This window comes from Stegodyphus dumicola, chromosome 3, assembly GCF_044657685.1.
Source record: "Stegodyphus dumicola isolate Sdum_Otavi_A_Nest chromosome 3, ASM4465768v1".
In the NCBI taxonomy this organism is placed as follows: Eukaryota; Metazoa; Arthropoda; class Arachnida; order Araneae; family Eresidae; genus Stegodyphus; species Stegodyphus dumicola.
In genome coordinates this window covers 245,842,128-245,864,009 of record NC_140770.1, presented here as the reverse complement: position 1 = coordinate 245,864,009, position 21,882 = coordinate 245,842,128, and the positions used below count along the sequence as shown (strand labels likewise).

Here is a 21,882-nt window from a genome sequence, read left to right as displayed (position 1 = left end):
ATTTTGTGCAATTCTCTGGTGTTTTTTTAATTGAAAATAGGTTGATGTGTACATGGACACCTAGTTTGTGTAAATCTTTGACTTATTATTTTGGTTTTGTGTAGTGGCCATCTTGAAATTGCCCCCCGATCGTTGCGTTGAAAAGAAACCATTCACCAAGGGGTACCATAGCATAAATTTTTGCCACGCTTTAATATATTTAATACAGTGCTGATAGCAATGTTAGAAGCATGAGCTGCCAGGGATAGCTGTTGATGAGGAGCATGTAATACAGTGCTGAAAGCAATGTTAGAAGCATGAGCTGCCAGGGATAGCTGTTGATGAGGAGCATGGTAAACTAAAGTTGCTGAATTTAGAAGGTCACATTTACACGCTTCAAGTGCTTGCATTAAAGTACTGTTCCAAGGAACCACCTATAATCATTTTTTTAATAGTCTTGATTGGATTAACAGGGATTTGGTGATATGCATAAGCTAAGTCTAATGTTGTAAATATACTTTTCCCATAAAGTACTTAAATACAATCTTGGATGTAGGAGAGGAGATAATGAACACTGATGGCATTCAACCAACGATAACTGCAGCACTGATGCCATTTGTTTTGATGGATTGATGATATCCTGTGCCAAGAGATACTCAAATTCCTGGTAAGCAATCATGAGAGGCTCAGGTGAAAACTGACGCTGTTTTGAAGATACTGAAGGCCTCTTGGTCTCACTGTGGTGAACGGTTAGAATTTCAAATATATAATTTCTTTAGAGTTTTAAGTATATAAAATAATGCATTTAAATGAACAGTTAGAAAGATAATAAGAGATTAGAAGCCCTGTTATGGTTAGACTGCCACGTTTTGATTAGAGAATATTTGAAGAATTAACTTTTCTACTTTTTACAATAACTTGAATTCATTAGTTTTTCTTATAATGCTGCTTCTTTCTGATGCAATGCATAAGTGTTCAAATTTCTGTAATAATTATCCTATTATAAATTATTTTTCCAATTATATTTTTTTATGTTTTCTTAATTTTTGAAAAAAAGTGTAAATCACCAAAGTAAACGTTTTTCTTAATTTTCTAATGTTTTCTCTGAACTTATCTGTTTACAGCTCACTTCATAAATTAATTTAAACTAAATCTCTCCTCAATTTATGTCTTTTAATTTAGTTGTAACTTAAGCCATTTCACTCTGAAGATCACAGAAATGAGTAAAGAAGCATGGGAAAAATTTTATAATGAGAATCCTCCTCCATCTGAACTACATAATATCCAAGAACAGATGAAAAACTTTTGTAATTATCATGCTTCTAAAGGGAACTATGTGGTATTAGTTACGGTTGGTATTTAAGTATTCTTCATTGATGTTTATTTTGTTATTCTGCTGATATACTATTGATGTAAATTTTATTGCATGACTGATTGATATTGAAATTAGTAGTTGATCAAGATGTACTTTGTATCTGTTGTGAGCTTTTTGTTTAGTATATTGCAAGATAATTATTATTTTTTCTTTTATGTGCTATTAGATTGCATTCTCTTCCATGGGAAAACTAAGTGGCTTATTTTCATGAAAATGTTGTGGAACCCTATAAATCAGTATGATTATTGGAGCAAAATTTCATATTTTCTTTTATGGTAGAAAATATTTCGTATATAATATAACTTCTCCCACCCCGTTGTTAGTTTAAAACATTCATGTCGAAAGAAGTGATTAAGTGGTTCTTGGGTAAACCATAGACAGGATACAATGTATAACAATGTGTTGTTGATTTAATGAACAATCATTTCATGGATACACTAAAGAAACGATATAATTTTCTCACTGAAAATGTTGGTAAGGTGTTACCTTCAGTTTGTAGAGCTTTATTTTTTCTGTAGCATAATGATTACAGTCAAAAGTCTTTAATCGGACGTCCATAATCCGGAATGATCTATAATCCGGACCGCAAAGCTACAAACTTTCTGCGCATGCGTTTACGCATGTGCATTTAATGTATAACGGACTAAAACTGTAACGGTATAAGCTAAGCTAAAATTATCTAATTATCTATTTCAGTTAATGTTGCAGATTACGTGGTTCCTTAATCTTCTAATTGGATCCGGCTTATTATTTTTTGCAGACTGTTAGAGCAATTTTATAAAAGTAAGCTTGAACTTTTGATTATGTCAAAAAGAATTTCCTATTCTGGAGCTCCCAAAAAATCTACAAAGCGAAAGCATGTTTCGATGTCCATCAAACACAAAGTAGAATTGCTGCAAAAAATGGATAAAGGCATATCCTCTGTTTCTTTAACCATTCCGAAATCTGTTTATCAATTTCACGCTGCTCTGCGAGAGGGGGAGGATGTCGTGGCATGCAATGAACTGGAAGTTGATCTGTCAGCACTATCCTTATCTTCAGGGCAGATGTTTTTATTTTATTCGGCTTATAATTCCTTATTAAATGTAGTATTTCATCTCGATGTACTCCGTCTTTGATATGATTTAAATCAAATTCCTCGTCACTATAAATATCACAAATACACATCAAATAGTTTTCTGGTTACAATTTTCTAATTTTGACTATGCGTAATGTATATATCAAAAAGGCTTCAAGAAAAAATAAGAAAAGCTTGAAGCCTTTCAACATACGCATGCGTATGTTGAAAGAAATGTTTAATAAAGTAAACAAATAAATATTAAGCTTTTTTTTGTAAATTTTTATACCCTTTAGATCATTATTGCTCTTTATTTTATAAATTGCGGTTTCATATTTTTAATTTTATAATTTCTGCTTGCTATATTACCAAATTTAAACTGATGATCTATAATCTGGAAAAACGATAATTCGGAATCGCCGAAGTCCTGACGAGTCCAGATTAAAGACTTTTGACTGTATTTGAATATCACACAGCATACTGCAGAAAGAAGCACAAAGAAGCGACTGTCACAGAAAATGAAAATCAGAAACTAAGCTTTTATGATAGCATCACAGGGTTATGCTACATAAACAGAAAATTCTTACTGCACAAGGATCATTGATAGCCTTTCATACTCCATCATTTACACAGTTCAATAGATTTCATATCCAGCATCATAAGAAATTTGGGTACTTTTCTGTTAACTTGTGCCAAAGCACCAAATGTCATAGTTTATTTATATTATATCATGAGTAGCTATGCAGCAATAATATATATATACAATGACAAAATAATTCTTTTGGGGGGGGGGGAAAAAAAACACTAACATGCTTAGTTACTTTCGCACATTAAGCTGCAGAAAAATTATCATCAAAGACACAAAGTAAGAAATTTAGAACTAATATTTCACAAAGACCAGAAATTGAAATTCATAATTAATAAATTTCAAATAATATATAAATATATATAATTTGCATAATGCCTAATTTTAGCAATTCTGTAATTTTTTGTTCAAGCAAAACATCAAAAAACTCCGCAAATGAAGCTCCGTACACAACCATGGCATTGTACACATTTTGTATATTATGGGTATTTCCATATTATCACAGCCTAATAGAAATTATTAGAATGTGCCAGGCAACCATGCTGATAACAATCACTGAGTCAAGCAACTTCACTATTTTCATAAATGTTCTTTTTGTTAAGTTCCAGCAATTTTAATTGACAAACCATGATATTTATTTTAAACTTTAAAATACATGCTTGTGGAATTTGCGATGGAAAAAAGAAACTGCAATAAAATTTCTGCAGGGATACAATATTTTCCCTTAAAATTACTTAAAAGGACAATGATGAGATGGTTTGCTAAACAGCCAGTGCATAATGCTGAGTTGTGTACATTACTGAATTTGTGTAATGGTCTAGTGTTTTTTTAAGTGACTAACTGATCACTGTGTATACAGAGAAGAAATCAACAGAAAAAAAAAAAAAAATTACTGGAGGATTTTGCAAAAAAAGTAAGCATTTTATTTTTCAATATATCATACACTCTGTTGCAAAAAATATATATAAACCCAGAAAACTTTGAGTTGCAACTATGAAACATGTAGATGTGATTTGGCAAGCTGTGTAAATTATTAAACTTAAACACCAGTTAGCATTGTTGAGCAGTACAACACACGTCTGAAGGACGCAGCTGCTAGATTGTAAAAGAGCAGATGCAGCAAATGACGAGCACATATAGCTGCACTGACAGTTTGGATACATGGCATTGTAACGAGTTGTTCCTTTGAGATGTACTTGATGGCATTACAAACAGTTGTCAGACTTTGAGAGCGGTTATATCATAGGGTTAAAAGAGGCTAGTATGTTCATGTTTGTGAATCTTTTTTTAAAATGTGAAAATAGCCAAGTTGTATCTGATAGGAATTTTTACTTTTCATCTGTAAAAAGTCACTAAAATGCACCAATGTGCTTGAATTAATACATAAATACCATATTATATTTATTATATATAATAGTTATTTTTTCTTGAAGCCTTATGTACCATCAGTGCTAGGCGGTACTCTGTTAATAAAAAAATACTGAAATTTTTTTAAAAATCTTACGCAAATAAGAATAAAACATGAAAGTATTGTTGTTAATATGTTTGCTTCTTTTGTCCTATGCAAAATTTTCAATGATTCCATCAAACAAAGAATGTGTTTTTGATGATGGATTTGTTGAATCATTCAAACTTTAAGTTAGTACCTGTTTTGGTGAGGTATTTTGCATCAACTAAAGGAATTGAAGTAAAGGCAAAAGTTTCTGAATTTAAAAGAGAAAACTTCCAAAACTCTAATAAGCCAGAGCATGCTTGTTTTGTAGAAATATATATATATATTTTTTTCCCTTGGTAATCAAGCATTCATTGGGAATTGCTCAAATCATTGGTCATTAGTCATCTCATCACCAAGAACATTTGCTCATCCTGCATGATGTGGAGTGATCAATATTATACTCATGGGGAATGGGGCGGGTACAGCATGCCTACATATAAACCTTATAAAAGTATTCAGCTCCTTGATTCCGGGATAGCAGTCAGCGTGCACAGTTTAACCATAAAATCAATAAATTTTTTGCATGAAGACAGCTACATCAATTTCAGAGGCTTTGCTAAAAAGAAAAGAAGCAATGTTTTAAGTTAAGCTGCCCTTAAGTGGCCAAAGCTCTTAGCTCTTTGTGCCTTACAAGGAGCATTGCTGTATAGTAATACCATATGCAAGAACGAGGATCAATTATGAATAGAATGAAACAAAGTTATGCTAAAAGTCCCATCATCACAATGATTGTAACAAAGAAACTGAGTGCTATATGCATAAATGTTTTCACTAGAAGTAAAAATTGTCAATTAAAAAGAAAGTGCCAAAAATAACTTTTCCTTTTGAGATTAATTTATATATTGTTACTTCCATTATAAATGGTATTTTGAAAGCCTCTTAAAATACCTCATCTCCAGACAAGTGCTGAATTCATCCATGCTTTAAAGCTTATCTAGATATATTTGCAGTAACATTAAATAATGAATTTTGTATACAACCAGTTTTTGTTATGAATAAAACTTTTTGCTATGAAAAAAGGGAATATTTTCCGTGCCAAATGTAGTCATCATTTGGCATGACCTAAAAGCAGGCTTTTAAAATTTAGTAATAAAAAAAATGACTTAAAAGGACTGAATGCTAGTTATCATATACCTCACTATATATATATTTAAATCTATTTTCATAAGAAATTGATTTATTCTATTTCTGTTGTGAGTCCTTCATGCATTACATTTTAATATTTCATTTAAATAATTTTAAAGTTATAGCTGAAATAAATTTTTTAATTAAGAATTACTTGCATTTGAATGTTTCATTTACTTCAGTGTGTTACTTTTATATGAAATTTTTCATCTGCTGCATATTTATGTAACATTTGACATTTTCCAATTTTAATATCTTAACAGGCATTCAAATGTTATACAAATTTCATTTCATAGTTGTTTTTTTTTCTTTTTTCTTTTTTTTTTACTTTTTTAGTCTGGAGGAACTATTGTACCACTTGAGCATAATACTGTTCGATTTGTGGATAATTTTAGTGCTGGAACCAGGGGTGCTGCTTCTGCTGAGTATCCTTTTGTGATGGGTTACTTAGAATCTAGGAGCTACAAATCTAAATCAAAGCTTTATCTACATCTTTGGGAAATCAAAATCTAAATTAGTTCTGTAAAAAGTGAATTTAAAAAAAAAATTTTAATCTAGAATATTCTACACATGAATAAAAAATAACAAAACGAAATTGTATCTAAACAGTTGGTATAAAGAATATTCTGTGCATAAATTAAAAAAAAATAATTAAGCAAAACAAAATTCAGTCTGAACGGTTGGCATAAAATGACAAATATCATTCAGTATTATAGGAAAAAAATTCAGTTTTTGAATATAACTGGCACCACATAAATTCTATCAAATATGACTTGATGAGAAGTGCTTTGCTAACATATATTACTCCATTTAGCACTACACCACAATTTCGCTTAATAGTTAAAAAAGTTTGGGTATGGCATCCGGTTTTTATGGTCTACAAAATTATAACTGTAATTCGCAGTGAAATGTTCATACCCAACATTTCTTATATCCTTTTCAGCCATCTGAAAATATAATTCTGATATCCATGAAGTTTTCCTGAATGGCAGTCATTAATGTTATTCCACAACGATCAGGAACGGGGGAGCAGAAAATATTCTTTGCTTTCCCGGCATAAACCCCCAAATACCCATTGTTCCAGAACAACACATCCAACGTTGTTTTTTTCTTTCTGAGAAAAGACTTTAGTCTGTTTCTACAATTTTGTCTCCACTGATTTTATTTCTTTTGCAAAACATCATACTATTTGCACATATTTCCCTCAAGTCGTTATGTCAATTTTACTGTTGTTATGGCTGATTTGTAACTGAAGTTTGCAAAATTTAGTTGGTGTCAATTCATGACACCACAGGTAGATAAAATGAACGACATTGAGGAAAGAAAATGTTATGTTCCATACTTGGATTCCCAATCCTTGTTTTTTTTTTTTTTTTTTTTTTTTTTTTCCACACAACGGGAACGTACGTAACAACGTCAAATAGGAGCTTTGTTTGAGTCAAAAGTTAACTTCATCGAATGATTTTAAGAACAAAGTCAATTGCTATGAATTATTCCTTTGTTCTGAAGGAATTTTATGGCAGCCTTATCATAATTAGGTAGTTGCCAAATTGTGTAGTCCATTGTTCTAAAAAATTGTAGTGAAATATAGAAAAAAAAAAAAAAAAGAAGAAGAAGAAGATATTTCAAGCGAAAGCCAGAAATCTCAACCCTTGATATTTCAGATCTTAAATTCTTGAGCCACGATATTTGACGTGTTGTTGTAACACCATTTTCTTCTCATTATTTTCTTCATTTTTTTAATTATTGCCACTCTAACAGAATAATTCCGTTTTAATTAAATGCATCCCCATTTCAAAGGCTATGCTTTACTCCAGCACTTTGCAGCATGTTATGTAACTCTTTCCTTGTGATTTCACTGCATTGTGACATCTTTAGCCCAGTTGCAGCTCAAGATTATTGAAAAAAATTTCTGGCTATAAATAGGATTGAAATTAGTATTTCATTGCTTTTTTTCTTTCCTTCTGCTGCTTGAATAAACCATGCCTCCTGCTTTGCCTTCCCTCTGTATTGTTTAACATGTAAATTTCTATAGAAATTGGGGCACATTAAGCACTAGTGTTGCTTAATTTCTGTTATTTTGCACAGAAAAAAATAATTTCTGAATAATAGTGATGTTTTAACCAAAACATCAGGCAAAATAAAAGTGATGTTTTAACCATCAAGCCAGTTGAGATTTTTGCACCAGTCATTTAAGAAACAGTTTTCCATGACTAAGGAGGAACTGTTTTTCATCTTCTGCAAATACTACATCATCACAGAGAGCTAGCAGGATATTTAAAACCTATATGCTGACCTAATAGAAAAATATCCACAAGTTCACTGGTAAATGATTGAAAGAAATCCCGAAATTTATTGTCCAAGATGTGTTGATTTCATGCACATTAACTGTCGGTGATCAAATGAGTGTAAAGTAGGTCAAGATTATTTATGTCTCTCCAGTGCTGTATGAGAAATTTTCTCTGCTCTGAATGGGTATCTAAATTTGTGTTCCTCGGTCTACAAGTAAAAAATTATCAAGTGTGTGTGCTTTATTCTGCGAGTTAAAGATCATTTAATTAAAAAAGTGAAAGATTTCCTCAAAAGTATAATTATATGCCTTGGTCTACAAATATTAATTTTTTTTTTTTTTTTTTTTTTGTCTTTTCATCAAGCAGTGCTTTGGCACTTTCAAATCATTTGCCCGTGTTTTGATTTCAATATAAGTATTTAAAAATTTTTCTAATGTATAATTTCTTTGAATTTTTTTTTTTTTTTTTTTTTTCTAATAATATATATAACATTTTTCGATAATTGCTATGAAGAAATCAGACTTCACCCCAAAAATGACAGTATTTTAAGTCAAATGTTAAGATAGGGAACAATAACTTTCTTGCTATTTTTAATGCAGATTGCCAAGTTAATGTAATTTCTGAAAACATTTTAAGATTTATTGATAATCTTGAAACCATCGAAAATGAACCTTCAAGAAAGTTATTGTTCTTATCTGGAGGTTTTTCTGTCACTAAATTAATTAAATTGTCATATAAAGCTGGAAGAATAAGTAGAAATGTGATATTTTGTATTGTTAACTCTCATTTGAATTATTTATTATTATCTTCATATTGTGTTCATTTATTTAAACTGCAGTTGAACTTCACTGATTATGATATGTATCAATTTAAGAAAAACATGAGTAAGGATGTATGTCTAATCTTAAAAATCATTTCTTATATTTTTGTGAGAATACTCAAAGTAAAAAAGAGTATGGTAACTTTAATCTTTTTTTATTTTTTCAATATTCTACTCATTACTTGCAACTTTTTCATGTTGCAAGTAACAAGTGTGCAAATCCCTGTGTAAATAACCATTTGTAAGAATTATTAAATAACTATAGTCATATATTTGCAAAAGGTAAATATGATGTAGGATGTATTAATGTTGAAACTCCAAGAATAATATTGATTTCAGAACCTTCCAATTGCTTATTTTTCATATAGAGCATCCCCTAAAGATTATACAGAAATTAAAAAAACAATTAGTTGAGTTATTGCATGCAGGTATTGTAAAACCATCATCTAGCCCTTCTGCTGCCCTTGTAATTTTAGCCTTAAAAGAGAAGAAAATGCAGAAACTAGATTATGTACTGCTTTCAGAAAACTTAACCAAATTACTCAAAGAGATTCTGAACCCATACCTAGAATAGATGCAGTATTAGATCAATTAAAAAATGCAAAAGTTTCTACATTAGACCTAGTATCTGATTATTGGTATATCAAGTTAAGTGAAAAAGATACTGAGAGATTTGCATTTACTACTGATTTTGATCTATGAATTTAATAGATGACCTTTTGGTTGGAAAAATTCCCCAGCTGTTGTTCAAACAGTTCTTAGACAGATTCTAAATGAATATATTAATAGTTTGCCTTAAATTAACATAATAGTAATTTCCCAGAATTTTGAAGAACATTTAGAACATCTTAAAATAATGTTTGACATATGTGAAAAGGAAAATATGAAATTAAAACAGTCAAAGTTCCATTTTGAAAAAAAAAAAAAAAAAAAAAAAAAGTACATTTTCTAGGGCATGAAGTTCAAGTAGAAAAATATCAACTCAGTAATGCAAATATTGAAATTATTAAAGAGCCTTTCAGAATTGAAAATATGATCTAATTTCCAGACCTATTTTAACTTAATTTAATCTAAAATATTCCTGTCCTGTATTTGTGGATACATCTAAAGAAGCTGTTGGTGCAATTCTAAAACAAGAACATCCCAATGGTAATTTACATTCCATAGCTTACCATTCTAAAAAATTAAGATCTTATGAAAGAAATTATGTAATTACTGATTTAAAGTGTTTAGCTATTGGATATGCGATTGATAAATTTTATTATTGTTTATATGTAAATTATTTTACTTATATACTGATCATGCTGCCCTAGTTTGGTTTAAACATTCTACAAGTAGATGATCATTGAAATTGTCTATGTATGATTTTGATATAAAATATCAAAAAGGTTCTACTAATGTTGAAACTGATATATTAATTAGAAATCCCATTTCTCAATATTTATTCATACAAACAAATCTATTATTGGAGGAAATTGAAGATCATCAAAATTTAGATAATGTTTCTAACCCTAAGTATAAGAAAGTGATTTGTTAACTCTAAAGAAACAAGGTTTGTTCAAAACTGTAATTCCAGTATCTCTTTGTACTAAATTACTTGAAAAAGCTCATGTTGAATTTGAACATATTGGTGTCTTCTTAATATTAAATTTGTTGTTACCTCAGTATTATTGTGCTGAAATAATACAAAATATTTGAAATTATTGGAAACATTATGAAGTATGTCACAGTAATAAGAAAAGTAAACAGAAGAAATTTTTCTCGGCCCCTGTCAATAGCTATTGCTTTTAAATAATTTAGTTCTTTATCAAGGGCTAGTTTGGAAGAGAAAATTTGAAGAGCATAGAAGGCATAAGAATAAAATGAAGCTAACTTTTGTTTAGTTGGATGACATGATTTAAAGTGTGGTGGAAGGCAAACCGATGAAGGTTTATGGTAAACCGTAGTACTGAAGTTGGATGTGTTACGTTTGACTAGAATGTCGAGAAACAGAAGAGAATTGCAAGTCTCAACTTCAAAAGGGAACTGAATAGCAGGATCAATAGAATTCATTGTTGAAAGAACTTTATTTAAATTATCTTTATTACCTTCAAACAGGGTAAAAGTATCGTCTACTTAGCGCAACTATGCCGGGAAGTTTAAAGTTTCAAACAATTTTGATTCAAAATAATGCATGTAGATATCAGCCAGGATGGGACTGAGGGGGCTCCCCATGGCTAATTCCTCAGTTTGCTTGTAATATTTATTTTGGAAAACAAAATGTGTTTGTTTCAAACAGTGTTGAGTGAGAGAAATTAGCTCGTCAATTTCGATGCAAGAAAAATGAAATTTGCGAAGTCTGGTTTCTAGACATCTTAATGCGTTCCAGTGGTGACTTCTGAATTAGTACTTATATTAATTGTTTAAGAAAAATATTTCAAGTTCAGGTTTCAAAATTTTTAAATGATGGAAATACTGCTTCTTCAAAATTGAAGCATTTTTTTTTTTTTTTTTAAGAAACAATAACTTTAAACAGTTATTAACTACTGCTAATGTACCACAAACTAATAGTGAAGTAGAAAGAGTTAATCAATCCATTATAACTAGACTAAAATGTAAATTAAATTCTTATAAAGATAATAGTCAAAATATTCCAAATAGATTAAACTGTTACCTCAAGTTACTGAAATGTGCAATAACAACCATAGTCTGTAACAAAATTTCACCATCTTAGTTAATGTATGGAAAATTTTCTTAATCATTTCATGTAAAATATGAAATATGGAACAAAAGTATTAAAATCAATTGGAACCAATTGGCAATAGACCTTCAAATTCATGAATTTTAATTACTGCTATGTCACTCTGCAGCATGTTATGTCATTCTTTCGCTGCAATTTCTCTGCACTGCAACAAGCTAAACCTAATTGCTGCTCAGGATTAACCCAAAAAAAAAAAAAAAAAAAAAAAAAAAAAAACTTTCTGGCTGTAAATATGATTGAAATTAGTATGCATTGCTTTTTTCTCGCATGTTGGTGCTTAAGTAAACCATGTCTCTCGCTTCACCTTCCTTCTCTGTTGATTAACATGTAAACTTTGTATATAGAAATTGTGGGGCACATTTAGCAGCCCTAGTGTTGTAGCAGTTTTAAGCCAAACTGTATTTCTGAGTAATAGTTCCTGTGCAAAATAAAAATAATATTTTAACCATTAGCCAGTTGTGATATTCACACCACTTGATCATCTAAGCTACAGTCTCCTTGGCCGTGATGATGAGGATTTTTTGTCTTTCACATGAACTACATCATCACATATGTATATTTTTATCTCGAAGTTTTTGGTATTAACTTAGTTTATAATAGATCCACATGTAGTTGAATGACTAAAACTACAGGACACAGTTGTTCTTTGTCTCTTGTTCTTGTGCCAAATGCTGAATGCACTTGTAGGATTTTTCTGTTTTCTCATGCTTTGTAAAATAAGTAATAACAAGTGTTCTGTAAAAAACTTTCCAATTGGACAGCTAACTTTTAATTACTTTGCCTAAACTCACAATTCAATGTTGATTTTATTTTGTTGCAGAAAATACGAAGTTTTCAATCTACTATAATTTTTATTTAATAAAAACGGTGATTTTAAGAAACTTCTGTAGTTTCAGAAAACTTTTCAGTAATTCAGAAAGCAACTCTTTTAAATACTAAAGTTTTAACAATAAATTCTTCTATTATTTTTGTGCCTTATCGTATGAACATATATCATATATTTAAGGCCTTGTATCAAATTAAGGAAAACTATTAATTTGTTATTTTAAATTTATAACTGTTTAATCCTTATAATGAAACAGATATTTCTTAAAGTCTGGCTGTGCTGTTATTTTTATGCATCGCACAAAATCTTTGGAACCCTTTGTACGTCATGTGTCTGTATCTGACCTTCTGGACTCTCTTCGGCCTAATGAATCTTCTGATAATTCATGGAAACTTGAAGGTATTATTAGACTTTTCATAATTGAAAACATTTATTACAAACTGCTAAAAAAAATATTTCATTCTGACTTAAATGTTTTTTTTTTTTTTTTTTTTTCCCTTCTTTTTCACTTTATATAGCACAATCTATGCAATTCTAGAAAGATTGTTGGTTAATCCCCCCCCAGAAGAAATGTCAAAAACTAGCTTGTATGTAATGTGTGTGTGTTTTCATGTATAATTTCAAAGAATTGAATAAAATAAGGTGTATGTGTCCAGGTGCTTATAATCTATTTATAATACTATATTTACTTCAATTTGTAATGTTAAAGTTAAGTAGTATCCGCATAATGAAATTGTAAAAATATGAATGTTAAATTCCATGGCTGAACACTTAACTTGAGAAAAACTGGTCTTCTACTTTTTTTTTCTTTTTCTTTCTTTCCTTTATTTTTTTTCCAGTCCAAAGGGGCAATTTGCTCAGAAGGAGTATTAATTTCTTTTGGCATTTTGCATTGATTCTCTATAAGCTTCAAATTGTTGCCACCAAATATTATCACCCTGTATTATATTTAAAGAAATTAAATAATTAAACATTGTATAAATGCATGTATGTTTCTCGCATAGTGATAAAACAATGGTACCTAGAGCCATCAAATTTTGAATAATGTAATACTGCTCCAAATAGGAGCATCTGGAAGTCCAAATTTATAATTTGTTTTATTATCCATTTCATATTTTGTAAAACTGTGCCCCTGTAAACGAATTTTTTATTAACAAACTCAAGGATTTCAAAGCAAGCAATGGCAACATTGTACAGAAAAAAGAAAAAAAAATTATCTCCAGTATGCAAGACTGTGTATCAGAAATTCTAAAGATATGCTCATTTTAAAATTATTTTGTAATATTGCATTTAGTTTTTTTTTTTTTATTATTTATTTAGCAGGCTAGGAAACAAAGTGGTGTTAAAAACTGAGCAACCACCTTGACTCAGTTTGGCACTCTCTTACAGAAGAATGATGACTTATAATAGTAAAAAATATTACATACATATGCACATGTTATAAATAAATTCTATATTTTAATTAGGTATTTATGCTAAAAATCATTCAATAAATTTTTTTTAAATTTGAATTTTTTTTTTTTATTCTGCTTGAGATTTTACGGTGATCAAGAGTAGATTCAAAACATTGTTCCTTTTACCGATTCCGTAGCAAAATCCTGTATTCTTACAGAAACTTTACTATTACAGTATCTTTGCTTGGAATTGATCAAACTGTTAATTATATCTTGTATGATATTAATGCTTATTCTTTTAAGAGGTCAGATGAGTTCTTCTTAAAGGTTCTGAAGAGGGAACTGATATGTTGAAACTTAGAATCCTGTGACATCCTAGACTTAATTTGTTAGAAGAGGTCTTCTAAATGATTGGCGAATTTAACCAAATGCTGTCTTTACTTTGGAGGCATCTAGTAATAAGTTAGGCTTGATGAGGTTACATAGTTGCTTATTAGGAGAAATTTGGAATATGCAGCTTTCCATAAAAAAACTTTGAACTGATATAAAGTACCTTATGATATGGACATTTGACAATAATAGAAACTTTCTGATAAGAACATAGATTAGTATCACCTTTCATGATGATTTCCTTTAAGTCAAGAAAGCTGAAGTAATAAGTGATGGAGACATTCCTATATTTCTCCAGATAATACACTTATATTCAAAAAAAAATTTTTTTTTTTGCATGCACAAAGAGGAATTGGTGTTTTGTGATGTAGTCCTAGCTGATTTTTTATGCATTGAAGCATCTAGTACAGTTTGATCAGTCTGTCTGTGAAATATAAGTAATTGCATGACTTTGCATTAAGTATGCAAACTTTTGCAATTTAAAGTTTGATTTCAGTATTTGCTGAATCAAAACAGGCTTTTAGGGCACAAAAGTACTGTTTGTAAGAATACTTTAGATGGAGAGTTGTTGAGACTGTTTAGAAGCAGGGCAGGTAATTACAAAAGGTAGCTGAATGTTTCAAAATGGACAATATCTGCACTTTAGAAACAGTTTAGATTCTGAAATTATATTAGTAAGAAGCTAGAAAAATATCATACAAAAATACATTTGCTCTTCAAAACCGATTTCTATCTGTGAGTGCCTGTCACAACAGGAACTTGGTTAGTTTAGAATATGAAGCTGAGTTTAAAACTTGCAGCCACCACTTGAATTTTTTTGTACAGCAGCAAATTGTAAGCAGAAGGTTTAGTCTGAAATGGTGTAGAAAACATCAGAGCTGGCAACTACAAAAATAATTCTGTATTTTATTCATTAACAAGGCAAGGTTAACTTTAACATCTGTTTGTAAATGTGTTTACATCGGAAGGAGTGAGGAACATTAAATATTTCCACCAACAATAAGAGATATGACTATTACAACTTTGTGCATGCAATGGTATGTGAGAAACAATGCACAATGTAGGTACTTCTGTGTTCAGTGGGAAATCTGTGTGGCCATATATATTGTGAGGATTTCTTATAACTCATTAAGAGGCATATGACTTTCTTTTTATGGGTATGGTAATTGTGATGAAGTCTTGCAACCCGTTGTAAAGCATGTGGCTTTCTATTTATGGATGATAATGTGATATTATAAAGAGAGACTACATGATTCTTATATCAAAACATTTGTTTAGTAATTCCAAATATATTCTCTATTCAGGCAATGAAATCTAAATATATTCACTATTCAGGCAATGCTTTCTTGATAACTTCCTTTTCTTTTAGAGCTCAGCAAAACAGAGTGGATAAGATTGCTGAATACTGATAGTGTGATTTGGGTTCAAATTCCAGCAGTTAAGCTGACTGCATATCCATCTTTATGGCCTATGTATTACATGAATGCAAACTAATTTCATTTAGAAAGTCCATTATAAAGTCTTCTCTTTTGTTAGGAAGATGGCTGTCGTGTACTTTGCCTTAATTAGTTAACCTAATCTTTAAAAATTTTTTCATCGTTCATTCTATTATACCAGCATTTTTCTATCAGTTTTATTTGTCAGCAGGATTGAACGATTTTTAAGTTTGTTTTTAAATTTAATACTTTTTGTTTTTCAAGCATCTGAATGTAAGGTTAATCACTTTAAGATTTATGAAATTTAGAGCTTGCATACATTGAGCTACAGCTTCGAAATAAAGATGACAAGCTGCAACAAATTGAAAAGCAAAAATGTTTTGCCGTGGTGCCATTGAACATTAACACTCCGTCAGGCGCGTCTCGAAACTTGCGGCATCGGGCGCACTGTATCTGTCAGATACATCTCTATTTTACATGTTTTCTGGTAATCTTTATTACATTAAATCTTCTATTTTTATTTTTTTTAGGTCCAGTCTTTTACACCCAGACCTTTCTTTTTGTTTTTATTTTTAAATATTTTTATTTATTAATTACAATCACTATTACACAGGTTAAAATGCTGTTTAAAAACACACACAATGAAACATGTTAATACAGTAGAAAAAAAATTTTTAAATATGGCAGTTGTTCACAAATAATTAATATCACATAAAACACATAATATAAAATGACAAAATAAATCAGTTATACTTTAATTCAATTCTAAATTTAAGTTTGGTTTTCATTTGAACATTTCTGGCACATCATTACTGCATGTTCCAAACAAAAATATTCAGCACATTTTATTTAGGAATATTGGGTCAATTTACTTTTCTTATTTGTTTGACATGTAAAGCACCTTTTGCATTTATTTTGGTTACTGGGAACCTTTGCTTTTTTTCCATCTTCAGCAATTGGTCTGTAGGTTTGAAGTTTCATTTGCAAATCCTTTGATAAATAGGTTAGTCATGCACCTAACAACTTCTTCATTGACTAATTCCTTCACCAGTATTTTCAAATACTGTCTTCTGTTCTGAACAGTATTCTAATTTCCCCAAAATACAACTATTCCGTTTATAGCTGAAATATTTAGCATCGAATAAAATATTATCATCGGTCATCTCCTTGTATTGCAAGCGAAATTGTAAGTTCCACACATCTTATCCAGAGCGTCAACACCGCATTTTGTATCATTATAAAATGTGATTATATCTGGCTTTTTTTCATCTCCAGTGTCTGCATCTATAGCATCATCAAAGTGCATACTTGATACAAGCAAAACATTTTTGCCTTTTCTCGGTACGTGTGAAACTAAAGTGCAGTTTCTAGAAAAACAAATAAGCTTGAATGTACTTCTTTTCCTTTAGATTTCACAAAACAGGGAGGTATTTCTTTTTTATTCTTTCTTATTGTTCCTACGTAAGAAAGTTTTTTATCTTTTAGGACTTTTACAACATCAATAGAGGTAAACCAATTATCTGCTGTGATATTGCTACCGCTGTGGAAAATTTGTTTCGATAATCGCAGAACAACATCTAGTGGGGAATTATTGGCACTAAATGGACCTTTGGGGCTGTTTTCCAGCTTATGTTTCTAAATTCAATGTATAAAGCATTTTAGCATCAACTACTGCAAAAATTTTAATGCCATATTTATTTAGTTTTGATGGAATGTACTGGCAAAAAGGGCATCTTCCGCTAAAACCTAATTTCTCATCTATCATAACATTTTGTCCCACGCAATAATTACGCTTACATTTTCCTACAAATTTCTCAATTTCTCTAATAGGTGCTAATTTATCTGTTTTCCTTCTCTCGTTCCTCGTCTCTATATCATCAAATCTGCAGCATCTTAGAAGAAATTTAAATTTCTTTACACTCATTACCGCTCTAAACATCTCAATACCTGTTCCATCAGTAGACCACAGTTGTTCCAAAATTTGTCGATTACTTCACAAAATGCCAGCTAATAAAAGTAAACCTAAAAATGCTTTTATTTCAATGATATCTGTTAGTCTTGCATCTCTTTCTCTACTAAATCGATCAGAAATTTTAGAAATGTATTTATTAGTGTATTTCACAATTATTTCCAATAGTTCTTCAGAAAAAAAAAAAAAAAAACAGTTCCAAGAGTTGTATATAGTTTTTATACCTTTTGCATTTCCGATTACTCCAGGTAATTTTGTGGTAATATTCTGCGATCTACTTTGACATTTTTTCTTCCAGAGGCGATTTTGCCTATTTAGTGCTTTTCTCTTTTTCTACATAAAAATCACCATTGTTAGCATCAAGTTCTGAGTCATTATAATCACTTTCAATACTTTCAGAATCCACTTCAAATGTTTCTAAAATATCCACTTCATCATCACTTTCATAAAATCCTTCAGCATGTAATTCCTCATTTCCATCATTAAACAGAATATTATGGACTAGTTCAAGGTATTTTTGATTATATAAATCTAAAAAGTGTTTAGCACTCATCATGGGAAAAATAAATAAAAAATCTACAAGAAATCTTGCTATTTCCATAAAGCTTCAGGAGACAAACATTATCGAGCGCGTGTATCTCACAGATACAAATTTTCAAATAAGGTTAAAAACAGGAAATACTTTTACACTGAACTGGTCGTTACTACATTCCAAGGCCAGGTGGCCAGGTAGACAGATACTGATAAGGTCAAGGTCGGGAGAAGAAGTTTAAGGGGACAAAAACAGAGATTTTGACATGTCTGTATCTGTTAGATCAACGTGCCCGATGGAATGTTAAGCTATTATAGTATTTAGTAGTTATACAGGCAGAAAGTGAGAAAAGTTAGTATATAAATTTCAAGTATGTAATGAATCATTAGAGCATATCGTACATATCATAAATGAGCTGAAGTAAATTTCCTTATGTTCAGGTATGGATAAAATTTATGTTTCAGAAATGCACAAAAAATAGTTTTTCTGAGTATAACTATGTTTATTAGTTAATGAGTACTTAGAAATTATTTATATTGATGTTGAAATTAAGACATTTTGGTAGTTATAATTAAATCTATTTAGAGATATTTGTTCAGTTAGAGAGTGCAGAGAAGTAAACTATAATTTTTTATGTTTGTTTAATGTTTTAAAATACTAGTCACTTTTCATGGTGTTTGCATGCGAGGGTTTTCAGTGTATGTATATATATAATGTTACAAATTTTGTACATAGATAGATCATTTTAGTGCAGTTATGTATAAAACTTGTATTTTTCTGTGTAATGTAACGCTAAAACTTTTAAGAGAGAAGCTAAGCTGGAAAAATACGAATACAGGGACAAGTCCATTTAACATTGAGTTAATGGGTAACTTTAGGCCAGAAATCACCCAAAGTCACCAAACCAGGCGATCATTTGGTGACATTTGGGTCTGATCCATATATCACCATAATAAGTATTATAACTTATTATTAGCTAATATATTATTGTAACTACATTAGCTGCAACCGTAGTTCAACCTCATATTGCTTTCCAGTAATTTCAAGAAGCAAAAAGTACTAGAAATATCTTGGAGGCCGTTTGAAAACTATATAAGGCTGGAGAGAGAAAGCATCTGCTCTCAGATAGTTGTTGTTGCTATTGTTGTGAGTTGTTAGTTCAGCATGAGACTGGGTTAGCTTTCTTTTTAGATGCACTTTGCATTGCATTGTGTTTAATTTAACATTCTTGGTAGTTTCAAGTGTAACTTCTGATTGTACCATGTGCTACTGTGAACACTTGTATGAATACTTCTGCGGAAAATCCCAGGGCTCTAAAATATTTCTTTTCATAAAAATAAATTTTCTTAATCTATAATTGGACCTGTACGTATTCAATCTATTATGAACCCATACGCACACAACAATATGTATGTGTATATATGCATAAAGACATAAAGTAGGAAATTTAGAACTAATTTTTCACAAAGACCAAAAATTGAAATAAATTTCAAATAATACATTGTCTTTACTGATAATTTTGCAGCAGCTTAATGCACAAAAATACTAGGTATGTTTATATTTTGTTTTTTAAAAAAATGTGTTGTATAAATATATATATATGAACATACAGAAAAAGTGTTCTAAAATTTTAAAAAATAAATAAACAAAAAGTTTTTTTAAACTTTTAATGCTTGCATTTAAATGCATAAAATGTGGTGAAATGGATCAAAAGAGACTTGAATTGAATGTATGTTTCATATTTAAAATATAATGAATTTAAAAGGCAGACTTTCAAGTTAAAGTAAAATAATTTTTTTACTCTAACGTTTCTCTGTAAAGGTTTTTGAATCTGTGTATTGATTATTAATTAATTTCCAATTAATGAATCTTAATAATTATAGTTCAAGGAAGCATTTGTAACAAGTTAATACAACTAACAAAAGCCTACAAAGGTACATTGGCCAAAAACATGCTTTTGAAGATCCAGTTTACAACTCTTTCTTCTTATCTGCATTTGTTATTTGTGGCTGCTCATGCCATGAAAAACTTGGGTAACGATGCAATATTTTATCTTGCTGCTGCTGTGTCTGATTTCTACATACCTGAACAAGAAATGGTATACATTTTACTATTTTATTTTGCAATATTACATTAATTGAAATAAGTAATTTAAATAACAAATCAGCTAATATTATTGAAGTGTTTTCTAAATAAGTCATTATGTTTTTGCATTTTGTATATGAGTGTGAATTTTAAAAATGTTAATCAGAAATATTAAGTTCAATAGAATGTTAATAATGTTAGTTTTAATAAAAAGTGATAGAAAAGTATTTTGTATGTGTCACATTTCAGCATTAAATAAAATCATGTAAAAATTATGGTTGCTCTCATATTCTTTAAACCTATTGAGATCAAGTAACTAATTCATTCACTAGTGCTCAAAATGATTAAAGAGGTAAGGTACATAATATGACAGATTATGTTAATTGTAAAATATCATTTATTTGTAAAATTCTTCAGAATATTCAGCAGTATATATGTGTAAGAGAAATCATAATCGGATAATTTTTATGCAATACTTATCATTCAGATCATAATATACAAACATATTATATAATAAGAAAAATGTCTTTTTTAAAGCTACAGCAGATGCTGCTTAATGTGATAACTCTTGTCCATCGCTATTTTAATGATTTCCTTCAAAATAGCAATGGAATCTAATTACACTCATGTCCATAAATTAAGGATAATGCAAAATCAGGCAAAGGAAGAGTTAGAAGCAAAACAAATTTGACTTATTTGTAAAGCTTATTTATTAAACAAAAGGTAAAGAGCAAAAATAGATGCTATATGTTTGATATCATTAAAAAAATTAGCGATTTTTTCCTCCCTGGAGCAAATTATAAAAAAAAAACCTATTTACAAAAAACCAATATCACATGGTTGGTATGATTGTTAATACATTTTATGTCTCTCAGACGATGCAATACAGTCCGTATAACGCCTAGGCATGCTGAGTATCAGATTATCGATCTGATCTTGGTGGATATTACACCACTCAAAAAGCAATGGTCTCTGAAGTTCTGGTAGACATGTAGGAGGAGGATGACGGGCTGCAACTCGTCGGCCAAGCATGTCCCACACGTGCTTTACTGGATTCAAGTCCAGTGAGAATGCTGGCCAGTCCATACGGGTGATATCCTCCGATTAAAGGCATTCGCTTACGATGCTTGCATGGTGAGGACGGCCATTGTCATCCATAAACACAAATTGTGCACCCATGGCGTCCCGAAATAAGCGTACATGTTGTTCCAGAATGACGTTCCGGTATATTTGGCTTGTCATGGTTCCAATTTGAACAAGCAGGTCAGTTCTGGAACCCAGAATAATTCCATCCCAAACGAGCACTCCTGCACCACCGTAACGGTGTCGTTCAATGATGTTTTCTTGGTGCTAACGGGTACCTGGATCTCTCCATATGAAAGTCCGGCGAGAATCAGACTGCAAGCTAAACCTGGACTTGTCGGAAAACATCACACAAGCCCACTGTTGCGGTGTCCATTATGCATGCTCTCTACTCCAGGCTAACCGCAGGCGACAGTGAGTTGCAGTAAGTGGAATGCATCTAACAGGTCTACGAGCATATAGACCAATCTGCCCTAAGCATCTGTACACGGTCTGCCTTGAAATTATCGTACCAGTGGCTGAAGAGAGCTGACGAGACAGGTCTGAGGCTGTGCTCCTCCTGTTTCTTTTGGCAGTAACTGCCAAATACCATTCCTCATTCAGCGTTGTAACTCTGGGGCGACCTGTGCTGTAACGTCTACTCACATTACCATCATCTTGGAATCGTTGCCAAAGCCTGGAGATGACACTCTAGGCAAT

At 30.8% G+C, this 21,882-nt stretch overlaps 1 protein-coding gene across 6 annotated transcripts in view; it reads left to right on the top strand.

The window, feature by feature from the left end:
- The window catches only part of Ppcs (phosphopantothenoylcysteine synthetase), a 70,654-nt gene that overhangs the window by 30,080 nt on the left and 18,692 nt on the right, over positions 1-21,882 (top strand). For all 6 annotated transcript variants that reach the window (XR_015040432.1, XR_015040433.1, XM_085814005.1 and 3 more), the window contains 4 exons: positions 1,162-1,330; positions 5,954-6,042; positions 12,551-12,693; positions 19,899-20,113. Coding sequence is in view for 4 of the 6 variants with exons in the window: in XM_085814005.1 (XP_085670131.1) it covers positions 1,199-1,330; positions 5,954-6,042; positions 12,551-12,693; positions 19,899-20,113 (579 nt within the window). In the remaining 2 variants the exon portion in view is untranslated. The remainder of the gene's footprint in view (positions 1-1,161; positions 1,331-5,953; positions 6,043-12,550; positions 12,694-19,898; positions 20,114-21,882) is intronic.